At 37.0% G+C, this 17,866-nt stretch overlaps 1 protein-coding gene across 11 annotated transcripts in view; it reads left to right on the top strand.

The window, feature by feature from the left end:
* Positions 1 to 17,866, top strand: part of ZBTB44 (zinc finger and BTB domain containing 44) — a 78,213-nt gene that overhangs the window by 53,868 nt on the left and 6,479 nt on the right. The window contains exons 3-8 of one of the 11 annotated variants that reach the window (XR_002725160.3): positions 1,724 to 1,808; positions 4,458 to 4,621; positions 6,310 to 6,610; positions 9,368 to 9,646; positions 10,259 to 10,333; positions 15,262 to 15,366. Coding sequence is in view for 9 of the 11 variants with exons in the window: in XM_023185878.3 (XP_023041646.1) it covers positions 1,724 to 1,808; positions 4,458 to 4,621; positions 6,310 to 6,610; positions 9,368 to 9,646; positions 10,259 to 10,289 (860 nt within the window). In the remaining 2 variants the exon portion in view is untranslated. Of the gene's footprint in view, positions 1 to 1,723; positions 1,809 to 4,457; positions 4,622 to 6,309; positions 6,611 to 9,367; positions 16,959 to 17,866 lie in introns of those variants that run through there. The other 10 variants (XM_023185878.3, XM_023185881.2, XM_023185880.2 and 7 more) reach the window with 10 other exon arrangements.

The raw sequence follows: 17,866 nt of genomic DNA, 5'->3' as shown, positions 1-17,866 counted from the left end.
GACGGGGAAAGATTTGTAGTGTGTATCACTGACCAAGGGCTTATATACAAATTGTGAAAAGAACTCTTTAAAAAGGCAGACAACTCTGGCATTTCCCAAAAGAGGGAGGAAGGGAGATTCAATAAATATGTGAAACTAGATTCACCTCAGTAGTAATAAGGGAAATGGAAATACAATTCAAACCACAATGAAATATTGTAACACATACAACAGATTGGTAAAAACCAGTGGTAATAACTTAAAAATCCAGCAATATTAAGTGTTGGTAAGGATGTAGAACAACATAACTTTGATATACTAGCAGTGATGTGAATTTAGTACAGTTACTCTGGAAAGAGTTTAGTATTTTCTTTTCTTTTTTCTTTTTTTCTTGAGATAGAGTCTCACTCTGTCGCCCAGGCTGGAGCGCAGTGGCGCTATCTCAACTCGCTGCAAGCTCCGCCTCCCAGGTTCACACCATTTTCCTGCCTCAGCCTCCCCAGCAACTGGGACTACAGGCGCCTGCCACCATGTCCAGCTAGTTTTTTTTGTATTTTTAGTAGAGACAGGGTTTCACTGTGTTAGCCAGGATGGTCTCGATCTCCTGACCTTGTGATCCACCCGCCTTGGCCTCCCAAAGTGCTGGGATTACAGGCGTGAGCCACCGCGCCCGGCCTGAGTTTAGTATTTTCTAATAAGGTTGAAGATAAATGTATTCAGTGACCTAGCAGCTCCATTCCTACATATATACCACTTCCATTCCTAAGTCTGTACCGTGGAGAAAAGCATGCTCATGTGCATTAAGGGTATTCATAGCAGCGTTGTTCTTAATAGCCAAAAATCCGTCCATACAGAGTAAAATGGAAAATGGTGAATATTAGAAACGATGAAAATAAACTTTGGTTACATGTAACAACGATGAGTCCACAATGTTGAAGGAAAGAAGCAAGACAAAATATATAGTATGACCCAGTTTCTATAAAATAGACAACACTAAAAAGTATTGTTTATGGCAAGCCTTGGCGAACTTTACTTTAAAGGCAAGATGATAACTATTTTAGACTTAACTGCCACATGGTCTCTGTCACAACCAAAAGCTACTAAACTCGGCCACTGTAGGGCAGAAGCAGCCCTAGTCCAACCAAAGCTGTGTTCAGCAAGAATGAACACCTACTTTATGGATACTTGTATTCAAGTTAAAATTACTTTTAAAAGTGAGGGAATGGGAGGAGGAAAATGATAACCATAAGAAGCTTTTGGAGAAGGGAGGGATTTATGATCAGGGAAGGATGAATGTGGATTTCCAGGATGCTGGCAGTGCTTTCGTGTGGCTTGCGTGTGGAGGTTGCCCGGGTGTTCACTGTATCTTAAATTCTGTATAAAAATTGCACCACAAGTTGTATGTCTTAAGTTTTAAAAACTAAAAATTTCAGTGTTTCCTTAAATGGTTAATTATTCAGTTTTATGTGGATTTTTGTTTGCTTTTGAATTGCCCTGCTTACGTGCTGAAATGTGTCAAAGAAATATTCCTAAAAGAACTTAAATAATATAAGACTATTATCTTCCATGTGATTTTTTTTAATCACAAACATTTAAAAATATAGAACACTACTTTGGATTAATAATTCAGGATATGACCACTAGATAATATATGTCAGAAGCTTAGATATAATATAGCTTTCAGTGACAGGCTTGGCTTGTTCACACCGAAGGATTACAGCTGTCGTCTTTCTCTCATTCCCAGGCTCGGTAGATGAAGGCGTTTCGGAGGGGTTGCCTACACTCCAAAGCTCATCTAGCACCGCCGCTCCTCCGGATGACGACGACCGGTCAGTACCGACAGCATTTCGTTACCTCGTAGGGGTTCTGTTTACAACTCCAAATTCAAGCATTTCATCTCAGAGTTGTAGAAGTGTATTACAACTTCACTTCGGTATACTTTTCAGAGTAATGAAGTAGCATCATCACATTATAAATTAGAGCACCTGTACAAGGCTTTTTTTTTTTCCAGCATTTCCAAAACTGCCTAGTCCCGTTGCTTTAAATCATATCTGTATCAAGTGTTGGCAAACTATGAACTGCAGGCCAATTACAGCCCACCACCTGTATTTGTAAATCAAGTATTATTGGAACACAACCACACTCATTTGTTGACATATTGTTTGTGGATGGCAGAGTTGAGTGGTTGAAACAGACTGTATGGTGTGCAAAGTCAGAATGTGTGCTGTATGGACTGCTGTGAAAAACGTCTGCCAAAGTCTGATCTGTATACACATAACTCCCCCCTGCTTGATATTTCCACATAAACGTACAAAGGGCGTTTCACATTTAACAAGGCCAAGACAGAACTCTTGATTTCTGACTCCCTGTCTGAATCCTGCTTCTCCAGCCTTTCTCCCATTTCAGTGAGCATCATCATTATCCCCTAATTTCTCAAGCAAAATCTCTGAGGATTATTCTTAATCTTTTTTCCTTACCGCTCTTCATCTTCCTCCTTGCTTAGTTAGTCCTTAAGTGAGTCCTGTTAACTCTGCCTATAAAACATATCCTTGTCTACTTTTCCAATCTGTACAGTAGCCACCCTACTCTTAAGTCACCCACCATCTTTTGCCTTGACTACTGCAATAGCCTTCAAACTAGCCTCTGATTTCTAGTTCAAATCCGTTTTCCCCAGTTCGAATCCGTTTTCCACGTAGCAGCCAAAATCATCTTTTCTTTTTTAATTAATCAGATTATATCACTGTTTTAAGCTATAGATTCTGAACATTCTTTATTCATACCTAAAATCTATAGGCCTTGCTATGCCTTCTAAAGCCCTACATGATATGACTTCTGCCTAACTCCTTTCAGACCCGTCTCCCTCTTACACTACATTCTAGCCTCACAGACCTTCTTTCACAGTTCCTGGAGTACTCCGTATTTGTTCCTGCCTTTGGGCCATTCTGTCACGAGGACCTTTGCCTGAAAAGCTTTGCTTTCCCAGTTTTCGCAGTGTTGGCTCCAGATTCTTGACCTTCAGATCACTGTCTTGGTATCAGTTCTCAAGGAGGCTTTTCCTGACCACCAGTCTCAAGCAGCGCCCAATCACTATTAGATCCTTCTAATTTAATTCTCTGCTCTGATAATTTCCTTGATTATTTATTATCTGTGTCTCACCCACTGAATGTAGACTCCACTGAATGATTGCATTCTTCCTCAGAGAAGGTCCAGGACAATCTTAAAAACTGTATTTGTTGAAAACTTGAAAGATTCAAGGGACTCAAATTAGGTTTATTTTTCTTGAATAGCTAAACCTGGTAGGGGAGGTTATCAACCGGAATCATTTGTGGATTAATGAAAGCGCAAACAAACAGCAGTGTGCCTAGACTCCTTAATTTCAAGTATTAATCAGGTTGTTTGTTGTGTGTTAGATACTGTTCTGCATGGTGGTAATATAGAGATAAGATATGCAGCCCCTTGCCTCAAGGAGCTCAATTTTGGAGGAAGTATAAGGATTGAAGATAGACAGACAGATTACCATAAGTGATCTGCAGAACTCTGTTGCCCTGCATAGGAGGATGCCTACCGCAACCACTGATAAATCAAAGACGGCTTCCCTGAGGAGCATGTGGCTTCCTAGCTACATTTCGTAAAATGAGTAGGCATTTGGTATAGGATATATATGTTTTGGGGGTATGACAAAAAATGAGGCTAGAAAGGTACAGAGAGCTCAGATCATGAGGAATCTTGTATGCCTTGCAAAGGGGTTTGATTTTATTCTGAAGATAACAGCCATTGCAGAATTTTAGACAGGGAACTGATTTGATCCGATCACTATGATGCAGTGAGAGGGATGGATTAGAGGAGTGTGGAGCTAAATGGAGAGAGTTATTAATTCAGGCTTGTATTAATGAAGGCCTAAATTTAAGAAGTGGTTAGAAGGAAAGAATTGGCGAGATTAAGGACATCAAAGGTAAAATAGTTCATGATATGTTCTGTGGTTGTATGTCATTCTGGGCTGGGTGCGGTGGCTCATGCCCATAATCCCAGCACTTTGGGAGGCCAAGGCAGGCAGATCACCTGAGGTCAGGAGTTCGAGACCAGCCTGGTCAATATGGTGAGACCCCATCTCTACTAAAATACAAAAATTAGCTGGGCGTGGTGGCAGGCGCCTGTCATCCCAACTACTTGGGAAACTGAGGCTGGAGAATCACTTGAACCCGGGAGGCGGAGGTTTCAGTGAGCCGAGATCACGCCGCTGTACTCCGGTCCAGCCTGGGTGACAGAGCGAGACTCTATCTCAAAAAAAAGAAAACAAAAGGCATTCTGGACAGTGACATTGTTTTTCATGTTGTTAGTGAAACTTGAAATCTAACAGTTAAACTGTTTGAAAAAGTCTTTAAGTGTTTTATCTTTTTTCGTTTAAAATTGACCTGTAGCAGTGTTTATTCAGTTTAAAAATCAGAGCCTGGTTGCCTTCTTTGGTTTGTTTTTTTTAGATTGGAAAATGTTCAGTATCCCTACCAACTCTACATTGCTCCTTCTACCAGCAGTACAGAACGACCAAGTCCAAATGGTCCCGACAGACCTTTTCAGTGTCCAACCTGCGGGGTGCGTTTCACCCGTATTCAGAACCTAAAGCAGCACATGCTCATCCACTCAGGTAATGTCACCTTCCCTGTTGTTGCATAAGTGAACACTCTAAAAATAAACATTTTATTTTGGAATCCCAGCTAAAATAGAAAACAGGGGCTTCTGAGTTTAAAAAAACTCTGAGAAGTCAAATGAAAACAGATTAGCTAAGGTTTATTGCCAAAATGGTGCAGTGTCAGAAAGCTGTTTGCCATGAGTGTTAAGTATTCTGATTAAAAGAACATAAGGTGATATGGAGTGAGTACTTTGTAAATAAAAAGACATATTAGGTGTGCACATAGAGGTGAGATAGATCAGCACAACCACAGATGGTAAAGCAATTAGGGTTAAAAGGGTCTGTATGGGTGTTCTTTGTGCTGTTCTTATAACGTCTCTGTAAGTTTGAAATTATTCCCAAATAAAAGTGTGTTTAAAAATGTAATATTTTCTTGCAATTTACTTTCAATTCTATAGTCCTAAATCTCTATGTGCCCTGATGAGTCAGCTTTGTAGTTTGTATTTTTTTAAAACATAAGAGAGATTTTGGATAAATGTATAGAAGAGATTTGAAACTTTAGTTCAGCAATCACATGTGAAGGCAACAGGATTCTTGTGGGTAAAATACTGACCTCTGATGAGTAAGAGATCTTTGCTGCTGTTTCAGCTGCGTGAGTTACTATCTCACTTTCCCCTTCTGTAGATAGGTCTTACAGTCCCTGTCCTAGCACCAGTTCTCTGTGACTTTGTTCAGTCAGCAGATTGTATTTTGAAAGGTTTTAAAATTTTTTCCCCAAAACACTGTGATAATGCATTTGAGGAGACTATTAATACACTTTATAACTCATTTATTTCTATCAATATTACATCATATTACCCAAAAAAAACCCATTTTATCAAATGATGGTTCTGTCATGCTCATTACATTCAGAGATGTTAAAATTGTTCTTTCTTCTTCTCATTTCTCTGTGAGACAGGGAACAGAGAGTAGGTACTGATGATTTTCACATCTTTTCAATATAAGCCTTTCTAATGAAATGAAATAATACATGGTGTTACATGGGGATTTGGGTTCTGTCTACATACTGTAGTTAAATTGTGTTTTGAAGTTAGTAAAATAGATGATTTAGAAAAGTATTCAGAAATCAACTTCAGTAGACATTACCTGGTTTGCCTCCCCTACTGCCTTTTTCTTTTCCTTTTTAAGCACTTGTGACTTTTCACATATTCACATATTCTTTTTTTTTTTTTTTTTTTTGAGACGGACTCTGGCTCTGTCCCCCAGGCTGGAGTGCAGTGGCCGGATCTTAGCTCACTGCAAGCTCCACCTCCCGGGTTCATGCCATTCTCCTGCCTCAGCCTCCCGAGTAGCTGGGACTACAGGCACCTGCCACCTTGCCTGGCTAGTTTTTTGTATTTTTTTTAGTAGAGACGGGGTTTTTCACCGTGTTAGCCAGGATGGTCTGGATCTCCTGACCTCGTGATCCGCCCATCTCGGCCTCTCAAAGTGCTGGGATTACAGGCTTGAGCCACCGCGCCCGGCCATGACTTTTCACATATTCTGCACATTTTCTGAGATACTGAATTAGAGTATGTTTTTACTGGTAATTTTTGTCTTTTCAGATGATCTATTACTACAGAAATATAGTTCAGAAATTTGTAGGCTTTATGACTTTTCAGTTTATTTTTGTTTTTAGATATTTTGTTTTGCTTTATTTATAGGAATTAAACCATTTCAGTGTGACCGCTGTGGGAAAAAGTTCACCAGGGCTTACTCGCTAAAGATGCATCGCCTAAAGCATGAAGGTAAACGCTGTTTCCGGTGCCAGATATGTAGTGCCACTTTCACTTCCTTCGGGGAATATAAACACCACATGAGGGTTTCCCGGCACATTATCCGCAAGCCTCGGATTTACGAGTGCAAAACATGTGGCGCCATGTTCACCAACTCTGGAAATTTAATCGTGCACCTGAGGAGTCTGAACCATGAAGCATCAGAGCTAGCAAACTACTTCCAGAGCAGGTGAGGTGCACAACAAAAACCCAACCAGGAAAACTGCTTTCTAAACTCTCTTTTCCTGCTTTTAGGGCAGCCTTCTGTGTTTTTACATTAGGTTGCCAGCTAGTCAGTCCCTGATCTGATAAAATTTTGCTGAGTCTTCTAAGCATATAAAATTATAAACATTTTATAGTTGGTATTAAAAATATCTTCCTGCAGAAGTAGACTACTTGTCCTCTTGAGATATTTTTTAATAATACAAGGTTTAAGTAATTCTGTAATGGACCTTAAATAGATCTTATCGGAAATTTTTTTTGAGGTGGGGTCTCGCCCTGTCTCCCAGGCTGGAGTGCAGTGGCATGATCTCAGCTCACTGCAAGCTCCGCCTCCCGGGTTCATGCCATTCTGCTGCCTCAGCCTCCCAAGTAGCTGGGACTACAGGCGCCCACCAGCATGCCTGGCTAATTTTTTGTATTTTTAGTGGAGACAGGGTTTTACCGTGTTAGCCGGGATAGTCTCGATCTCCTGACCTCGTGATTCGCCTGCCTTGACCTCCCAGAGTGCTGAGATTACAGGCATGAGCCACTGCGCCTGGCCTTATTGGAAATTTTACCATGTCAGATGATACTTAGTGGTAGTGGATTACTTCAGACTCTGGATGTTAATAAAATTCTTGACCACTTCTCTCTATTTAAAAAAATTCTATATAAAGGAATATCCATTGGCCAGTAAGAAAAATTTTCAGTAGCAACTATAATGGGTGTGATGGTTTAGATCATGAAGTCATTCCTATTTTCATTCAGTTTAGAGCTCTATTATTTTAATATTAACTTATAATAGAATTACCTTTCTGATTTGTAGGGCATCCAAGGAAATCAGGTTCTAGTTCTAGCTCTCCCACTAACTGCTGTTGATTAAACGTGTCACTTTACAGATGAAAAAGCTTGAAACTTAGAGAAAGATAAAATGTAAACTTTAAATGATGGTTTCTAAGGCCTCCTCTAGATATAAAACTGTTGTTTTAAATTGTTTATAAGAATTGTACTTCTGCAGGAATCCTTAGTTTCTAATTAAATGAAATTTTTACAAATCTTTTTTTTGAGACAGTCTTACTCTGTCACCCAGGCTGGAATGCAGTGGCACAATTTTGGCTTACTGCAACCTAAGCCTCCTGAGTAGGTGGGATTACAGGCGCCCACCATTACACTCAGCTAATATTTGTATTTTTCATAGAGATGGGGTTTCACCATGTTGGCCAGTCTGATCTTGAACCCTTGACCTGAAGTGATCCGCCTGCCTTGGCCTCCCAAAGTGCTGTGGGATTACAGGCGTGAGCCACCATGCCCAGCCCAAATCTTTACATTTAAATCACCTTTATTTTTAAAACCTTTTTATTTTTTAATTGAATAGACGGGGTCTTGCATTGTTGCCCAGGCTGGAGTGCAGTGGCTATTCATAGACACAATCGTAGCGCACTACAGTCTCAAACTCCTGGGGTCAAGCAAATCTGCTGGGGCTACAAGTGTGGGCCGCCACGCCTGACTTAAAACCTTATTTTTAAACAAATTCCAAATTATTCCTGCATAGATTTTGTTTTTCCCCTCAACCAGACATTCATTTTGTTTAATGCAGTCATCTCTAATTCTGAATGTGTGGTTGCCATATCACTAAACCTTAGATTATACATATCATATTAAACACAGTTTGTTCAGGACTAAAATAGTGTTCCTGTTAACTACTCATGTTATCTTTATCTTCCCTGTACAGAGCCCTGCATTCTCCACTCTTCTCTAACACCTGAAGACTTTTTAGAAAACACAGCATAGGGCGTTCTAAATTGCTTTGCAGATGAGCAGATTTTAATTTTTTATTAATACTGAACAGTAAAATTGTAACTTTATCAAGTCTAATTACATATATTATTGACAATTCTGGTATAATGAAATTTTTAGTTCAGTAATAAAGATTTAAATAAAACCTCTAAGATAAGACTTATTTCACATACTTAGTTTCAGTTACCAAAAAATGCTTATAAGTTGAAAATTTAGGAAATACAGAAAAGTATAAAGAAATTTAAAATGTTTTCTGATCTCAACACTTAAGGAAATTAGCCACTGTTTTAGTATATTTTACTGCCTGTGTTTCCTGTGGGGACCAATAATTACTTTTTGAGGATTAACACATAACCAGTCTCAAGGCATTCATTTCCACATTCTGATTCAAAGATAATTTATTAGTATTTTCATATACCAAATGTAATAGCAGGATACACATAAATTATTTTCTACATTTCCCAGCTTTATAGTAGATTTCGTATCAGGTCATTTATGCATAAGGACTTAGTTTCTTAACTAACCCATGTCAAGTTTAGTAATACAAAGCTAGGTTTATATATCTCTTACTCAATGTATAATCAAGAAAAGTTAAGCATTAAAGTTACTCAGATGATCTTTCTTTAAGTGAGCGTGCTACATTTGTTTTGTATATAGAAACTCCTCTACATAGAACAAGAAAGGCTGTTAAGGTGTCCAAAGTTACAATGAAAGTGATAACCTGATGTATTGGTGGTAGGGAAGATTGATACATTTTGGTTTTAATGGATGTTTTGGTTCATATTTAGCAAAGTTTGTAAGTGGAAAGTTCCTGAGTTTTAATCTTCACCAAACAATTAGTGAAATGAAAAGTCCCAATTTTGTTGTATAAATCAGAGCTTTTTATTGTTGCTTATCTATTACTGGCTTGAAAATTAATTCCATATTTCGTCCTTTGCCTCTTATCTAGTGATTTCCTAGTACCGGACTACTTAAACCAGGAACAAGAAGAGACCCTTGTTCAATACGATCTTGGAGAACACGGTTTTGAAAGCAACTCCTCTGTTCAAATGCCTGTAATTTCACAGGTCTCCTCAACCCAGAATTGTGAAAGCACTTTTCCCTTGGGGTCTCTTGGTGGGCTGGCAGAAAAAGAGGAAGAAGTGCCAGAGCAGCCAAAGACCAGTGCTTGTGCTGAGGCAACCAGAGATGACCCCCCAAAATCAGAGCTGTCTTCTATAACTATTGAGTAATTTTGTGATTTGGCTTCAGTTTTGTTTTTTGGAAAGTGCCTGTGCTTGGTCTTGTACATTTAAATTTGATTTAATTTTTTAAACAAAGCCGGGTGGGAGGGAGGGAGAGATTGGGAAAGCATTTCCCTTTTCACTTGCTGAGCCCTGAAACTGATTTTATTTTTCATAACCGAGAGATTGCTTCTGTAAGTACACAATAACATGATGTTGAAACAGAAACTATGAGACTTAAGGAGATCTGGTTGACTTAAAACTTACACCAGTTTCTTCTTCCATTGTTAAAAGTAGGCTAACAACAGACCATTAGCTAGAGAGGAAATCAGATGATTATTGACCTTCCTGAGTTGAGAGGGTACATGAGAAACTAATTACTAAACAGCTTGTCAAATGGCCTGAGTAGATACTTACTGCTGTACACAGGACATTGTATAATATTTTGTAAAGCCTCTTGTTTTTGGAAGTATTTATGGTAAGCTTTCTCAAAAATTATTAGGGTAAATACTTCTGAAATCTGGCATACTTTTTTTATTTTAAGCTTTGTCATTTCTGTTGTGATTTTTCATGGTGAAAGTTTGGTACTGAGATGGGCATTCTCTGTACCTTTATAGTACCACTCCAAAGGCAAAGAACCATGATTGACAACAGTCAAGCTGCGGATGAAATGACCAGGAATGGAGAATGAAGTATGTAAATCTCAGCTTCGTAGGAATTCTTCTTATATTGCTTTTCTGATTAAAATTGCTGTGTACCTGGTCTCTGAATGTTAATGCCTGACCATGTCATTGCCCGAATCAGTTTTCCCCTTGCCTGGTCAATATGTTCTCTTGCATATATTGGCGTGCTGCCATATAAAGTAAAAATATTGGAGATATTCTATATTTTATATATAGGTTTATGTATTGTTGGGGATGTTTTCATTGTGCTCTTTTGGACATAATGAAGAATTCTCGATTGAGGCTACATCTTTTTTTTTTTTTTTTTAAGAGGATGGCGTGTGTTGCCCAGGCCGGAGTGTAGTGGCTAAGTCATAGCTCACTGCAGCTTCGAACTCCTGGGCTCAGGCCATTCTGTCCCAGCCTCTTGAGTATCTAGGATTATAGGCATGCTCCACCACACCTGGCTGACTTCATTTTTATTTTTTATGGAGACGAGGTTTCACTATGGTGCCCAGGCTGGTCTTGAACTCCTCGGCCAAGTGATTCTCCTCCTCTGGCCTCCCAAACTGCCGGGATCACTGCACCAGCCAAGGCTACATTCTTAACCCAACTAGATTGTTTACTAAATCCCATATGACAGCGATACATTGTCCTTACGTATTTGTAGACATTGCAAAGTTATTAAAAACAGTTACTATTGTTTTTACACAATGTAGGCAACAGTGTAAAAGATGAATATAGACTGTAAGGTTTTCATCTATGACTCATAAATCTGGGAGAAAAAAGAAAATTGTTAAGACTAATGAGAAACTGAAAACCTTAAACTAATGAATATTATCACTTCTGCTGCTGAAAGTGTGAAACTTTTCTGGTCTGTAGTTGAAATTTATATGATCCTCTAGACTTGGGTATACTTTTCATCTGGTGCCATTAAAGCGTCTCTAATACTGATCCTAAATATTTTTAAGTCCATGAACAGTGAACTTTGGAATAAGTTTCTGTGTAGATACCCAAAGTTTAATAATTATGAGAGCACCTGATTTGATTAGAAAAGAGACAGAAAATACAGTTCTTCAGTCAAAACACAAGATCAGAATTTTGTTCAGGTGCTAGACCATACTAAATGTGTATATTTTTAATTATAGTGATTTGTTTCATTGTTTTAGATTGGCTAATTCTGTAATTTGTTCCCCAAAAACGTGAAGAAAGGAAAAGTAAATTAAATTCCTTAGAACTGTCTTAGGTTAGGATTCTCTGTCTCTGCCTATGTTCTGCAGTCCTTAACTTGTTCTCAGTTCTTTACCTCACTCATGAACTTGTTTTGACCCATGTGCTCCCAAACACAAGTGTGTTCTCTTCAGGAGAATCAGCATATACAGGTTATGATAGGCTCCCACTATTTATGCTTCTTCACTGATACGGTTGAATTACTTTCTGCAGCAGACTATAATACTTCATATAGTAATGCTGTGTCTCAGCTGGAGAGGTCAGGAATTTTAATGTCACATTGTGGTCTTTGAAAACTGTTAGGCCTACCAATAGATAAATCTCAAAATTAATTCTAAAATCTGTATTGACAAGAATAGGTAAAATTATCACCAGGAATCATTGTTACCCTTAGTTCCAAGAGGTTTTTTTTTTGAAAGAGCAAGAGGAAAGAAATAAGAATAAAGAAATGTGTAAGAATGGTTTGCAGATTTATTGGTTAAAAGTGTTTTTTAGTACATCCCCGACCCTGAAAACTTCACATTAAGAGATCCAAGCACAGTTTTGGTAGCTCTAAGATATTCTGTGTTCTCAGAATGAAGGATTACCCATCACTGGGTATTCCTTCCCAAGTAGAAACTTTAGATTTTCACTGGTAATTACAAATTGCCAAGTTTTATGGGAAATCTGAATATACTGTGAAAATTCATATCTGGTTAGTTGTCTGCTGCCCAGATCTTACCAATACCAGTAACTAACCAGAATTTAACATAAAATGATACAAACAAAGGCCTTTTACTATTTCAGTGAGGGTACATTTTTCTTGATACATGTACTTCAAGGATATTGGATCTGTTTATGGATCTGTTTTAGGAAACAGACTTGCAAGGGATAATTGTATATATAGTAGTATTTAGATTTATTTCAAATTCATCTTAGGGATGCCTAGATGCATAATTTTTACCAGGACATATTGAAAATATTGCAAAGAGATAGCCAGTTATATTATCCCATTCATTAGAAATTACCAGTATAACTAAACAAATATTCCAGTTTTAGAACTTAAACATAGCTATCTTTCTTAAAGCCAGGAGGGTAACTTTGTGGTATCTAAAGGGCTTAAATTTCAGAATGCAGAAAAAATTGCCTTTTTAAAACCAAACATTTTATACAAGAAAAGATTTTATTTTCAGTTTTTTAACTACCAAATAGGTGTGCTTTAGAAGTAAACAAAAAAGATGTTCACCCATGATAATGGATGTTAAATCTCCTGCAGTTGTTCTTCTCATGTTTAAAGGGTATATTCTAAGAGTGGAAGCATCTAGCATGTCAGTGATTTCATCTAATTCAGAAACAAAGGGATTAATATTGGTCTTTATTTTTTGGCATTTTAAGTTTTATATAAATGGATGCAGATGGAGATTATCACCCACAAATATATTTAAGTGGATTTTTCTCAATTTGAATTTCAAGTAATTTTTTAAATTTCAAGTAATTATACTTTTGGTTACATTGCCGGTTTTTTTAAGTTCTCAATTTCAATAAGACAAAATATACTAAAATGTTTAAATAGCTTCATTCAATCTTACATTTTGACATTTCAGCAACTGTTCTGGCTTACAGTAATTAGGTACCCTGTTATGAGACATGCCCTTTGTTATTAATAACTAGCAAAAAAAAAAAAAAAAAAACCTTTCATCATGTTAAAATACTTTACCAAATGAAATAGACTAGTTAACACATCTGATGTCGTCCATAGTTATTGGTAACTCAGTTACCTTCTAACTAAGGCTAGTTCAGGAGACTCTCCCAGTTTATAAATGGCTCCCTTGGGAGCCTTTGGAAGCTGTATTAAATATTTCTTTTATTTCTTCTTTTATTCTCTTAATCTAAATAGAGGCCAGTTATCTATTTTATCTATTTTTATCTTGAAGATTCTCAGATTATGTTTTAGTCCCTTTTAGCTTTAATAGTCCTTGAAAAATACATTACTATATAATGTAGTGGCAATTCTGTAACACACAGAATTATTCTTATTACTTGAATGAATCCTAAAATTTTAATATTTTAGCTGAAAGAAGTGTGAGATTTGTGGAATTGATGAACAAAAGAATTAGAAACTTTCGTATGGTACTTTTTTTCACTCATCTGCAAAGTGTGAAGCTGTAATTCTGAAATAGACATCCAAGTGAATGAGAATTAAAAATTTTCTGAATATTAATACTAACTGGGAAAGAAAAACACTAGTGTGAAGTTTACAGTTAGAAGAAACAGACCCAAAGTTGACAAAAGGTAATAAATAAATGTAGTTTTCACTGTAAGTTATTGAAGTAAGATGCTTTATTTGTAATATATTTAGATTTTGAAAGTTATTGAGAGATGAATGTATAAAAGCGAAATTTTCTTTTCTGAAGCAGCAAAACAAAATTGGGGTAACAAGGAAGCTCTATGGTGGCAAACATGTCTGTGAGGAATATGAAGCACAGTCCCCCAGGCTTTAAACTCAGATCATGAACATTTAAATTAAGTCGTTCCTTGTTTTGCCTATACCCATTTTTATCTTTTAGTGTCGTTTTTGCTTGACAGAGTATAGTGACAGAGTGTTTTTATTTGGAAAGTCCTCAGCAAGATGAATTAGCCAAAAGCAATAATGGTTCAGATTAAACAATGAAGTGGAATTGATTCAGTCCCAGGCCCAACTAAGGAACAGTTGCTCTCTGGGTGTCTCATTTTAGACGATCGATAAGTTGAGATGTTGTAAGATTTATGGGGGGTTAAGCCTATGTCAGTTATGGGATGAAGACTGGTAGTACCAGTACCATCAGTAGTCATACTTTTTTTTTACTTTTTACTAAACTAATACTAGACATTTCCACTCTGTCATGATTATATTTTTATGACAGGAAAATAAAAACAGTTCCATGTTTTTGTAAATAGTCTCTGCAAAGATTTCAGATGTTATTGGTATCTCGGTTTGGCAGTATCTGAAAAATTGAGATCACCTTTAAAGTGTTCATGCTACTTTTACTTAAGTAAACCCCCACTGTATAAGACCCAGGCCGGTTCCAACTAATACCAAGGTTTCTATGTGCATAATAGTTTACAAAGAACTTAAAGACTATGGATTAAAAACAAAAATTTTTTTAACTTTAAAATGTTTAATTTTTGTTCAAAGTATCTGGTTTATAAAGTCAAATTCTTTTATTATTTCCTTTCTCTTTTAAATTGACTGATGTTGCTGATGAAGCGTAAAGTCCCAGGCACAGTTGTGATGACATACTGATAAAATGGGTGCCGAGTGGGTTGGGGAGCTCCAGTGTCATGACTTTTGTTACATTGCCCTTGTATTCCCAAATGCCAATCTAGCCGTATTTAGATTTCATTATTCAATAAAACAGATTAAAAATCATCCCATAAATGAATGTTGAGGTTACCAAAGTACATCACCTGCTGAGGAAGGAGAAATCTTCCTGCTTTAAGGGAGCCCTGGCCGTCTCTCCTTTACACGTTGTTTCCCTTGGTATTAGTGGAAGCTCTGTTCAAGATGGGAAGCCTTTCCTGTAGTTCTTAGAAGCACCTGCTTTCTAAAGAGAGCCTTTTCTAGGATTAGGTTATGTGTGTTTTCTCTAGGAGATTTTTTTATTTCAGTTACCAGTTTAATTTTCAAGTTGACAGATGCTATGTGAAGTCTCTCATACTGAGAGTAGTCCATTAAAGTTTTGAAAGTTGCACTGCTTTTCATCTTTCAGGTACCTGAAATGAATGACATCAGGTGTTTGGAAGGAGTAAGATCATAAACTTTATTCATTTTCTTCCTTGTACAAAGTGAGGACTTCTAATGCTTACATCTCAAGGTATTTTTTAAAAAAGCAACAGTCCCTAATAGAGCAAAATTTGGTTGTGGTCCAAGTTCCCAATAATATATTTGATGTTTCTGTTGTTGCTGGTGCCTCCTGTTGCATCAGATAGAGATTGCCTGCCTCTTTGTAGGGCACCCTTGTGGCACCTTATGTCCAACTTGGAGGATAGTATATGGCTTCTTTGTGCCTCTACTATCTTTTCAAAAGCCATTTTATAAAAATCCTAGGTAGCCTATTTTAATATTTAAATATATATATTTGTGAAAGAACTTTTACAACAGACTTTTTTTTTTACTTTAAAATTCCTGTATTTCCATTTTTAAGAGTAAATTTAATCTCCAGGATATAGAAGTGTCTTTTTTCCAGAGAAGCATAATGAGAAAGTCAGATTGAGGTAATAGACCAGAATTAAGTGATAGAAGCTGTTGTTTGGTTAAAGGACACAGGTTTGAAGGAAAAAAAATTTTGATGTAACAAATTTTTAAATAAAATTTTGTTTTTGTTCTGTAATTTCATATTTGCTGCTACAGTAGCTCAATCTTTTACAGGGCTAACATAAATCTGGCTCCATTTAAAAACTGGAGTACTTTCTAGTGCAGCCAGCCTAGGCAGAAACTGTTCACCACGGTCTTCCAGCTGGGTGACTGATGACTTTGTGTAGCTGATGCATGCTTTAATATTTGCCTGTAGCCCTGCAGCAAGGAAGTCGGGGTGGGGGGACTTTTTTACCCTGCCAGTTAGACCATTATGATTCTTTCTGGGCACTGGCATTTTGTGAAACTCTCAAGGGAAGGTGATGCAGGGGAGAAAATGTGAATTAAATTACATAGATGGGTGTTTTTATGTCTTCTACTCCTTCCCTAGAATTAGTACAACTCTTAACTGTGCCAGTCCCCAGTTCACCAGCTTTGTATCCAGTCGTCATCTCATTCAAGTACGGCTTTACTTGGTGACACTGGCCATAGCTAAGTTACTTGGCATGTTTGACTTTTGACTTATTAACAGAAATGGTTTTGGATTTTGTTTTATTTCCAAAAAATGTATACAATGTCAGAACTTCACATTTTATATACTAGTATCTGGCTATTAGTATTTTACAGGAACCATAGTTCTTGGTGACTACATATATATATATATATATATATTTTTGTGATCTTTTTTGTAAACTAAGTGCCGTTTCAACGTTACAATCATTTTTAGAGTTATTGTAATCAATGTGAATATCATGTTTTTTCAAATCTGTTCTGAGCCTATAGTGTTTGCTTTGTGAACATAAGTGTATTGTATATATTCTGTATAGTTATATTGTACTGAAATTAGCTTGTTTGATATAAGGAAAATATGTATTGAGTACCTTTTTGCTAGCCTGATTGTTTAATCTTTTTAAAAAAGGTTTAAACTTTTTTTAAAAAAAAAAAAAATTCTTTAAACTGGCCTTTATTACATGGTCACACATAAAGTTGCAGTTAGGAAAGGGATGGGCAGGGAAAAACTAGTTTTGAGTGTCATTAGATATAAACATGAGACTAAGATTTGGTTTTGTTTTCGTTTTCTCATTAAAATATCTTATGCTTTATGGAATAAAACTTCCTGCTGTTGTTATTTATTGTTTGCTTGGCGGTGGTGTTGGCTGAGGTCATGTGAGTGAGAAAAGGCATCAGAGTAATTCATTACTTAAATAATTATCTACTTAGAGTACACAGAGTAGAGAGGGTTACATTAGACAGCACATGTCAATTTTTGGTGAAGTAGAGCTTAAGTGCAAAGAACTCAAAAACACCATACCCCAGCTTAGAAGGAGAATATAAAGGCAGCTAGTTAGACAAAGTCATCCAATCCTAGAGCTATTGAATCAGGTTCTCCTATAAAGCTGGGTACTAATGAGTGGATTGCATCTTTCAGAGTTGCTCTGATTCTTTCTGAAGCCATATTTTATTGACTAGAGACCAACTGGTGCCATTTTGATGATATCTGACAACCAGGGAGTGAAAAGCAGGTACCTAACAGGGGAAAACAGCTCATTACATAGGTAATGAGTCCATGAGATCCTGAGGAAGGAAAAGTTTTCTAACTTTAGATTCATTGATGTGGATTTTGACAATACTGGTCTTTAGAATGACAGTAACAGGCAAAGAAAATTATTTTATTGACCTCAAGCTACCTGGATCATTTTAGAATTAAGTTCAGAGAGGAAGAGGGTAAATTTTAAGAAGCATACTCTTTCATTCCAGTGTGTTGAGCATTTTTAACAGTTTGCCAAATCATTCAAGGTTAGAAAATGTTGAGTTCTTCAGTAGCCTTGACTACAGATGATGTATATAAGTGCAGAATGAAGAATTCAAAACAGATATATCCTTGCCAGCCATGGTGGCCCACATCTGTAATCCCAGCACTTTGGAAGGCTGAGGGAGGAGAATCACTTGAGCCCAGCAGTTCAAGACCAGCCTGGACAACATAGGGAGACGTTGTCTCTACAAAAAAAAAAAAAAAAGCT

This window comes from Piliocolobus tephrosceles, chromosome 13 (assembly GCF_002776525.5).
Source record: "Piliocolobus tephrosceles isolate RC106 chromosome 13, ASM277652v3, whole genome shotgun sequence".
In the NCBI taxonomy this organism is placed as follows: Eukaryota; Metazoa; Chordata; class Mammalia; order Primates; family Cercopithecidae; genus Piliocolobus; species Piliocolobus tephrosceles.
This window is presented reverse-complemented; position numbering and strand designations above follow the sequence as displayed.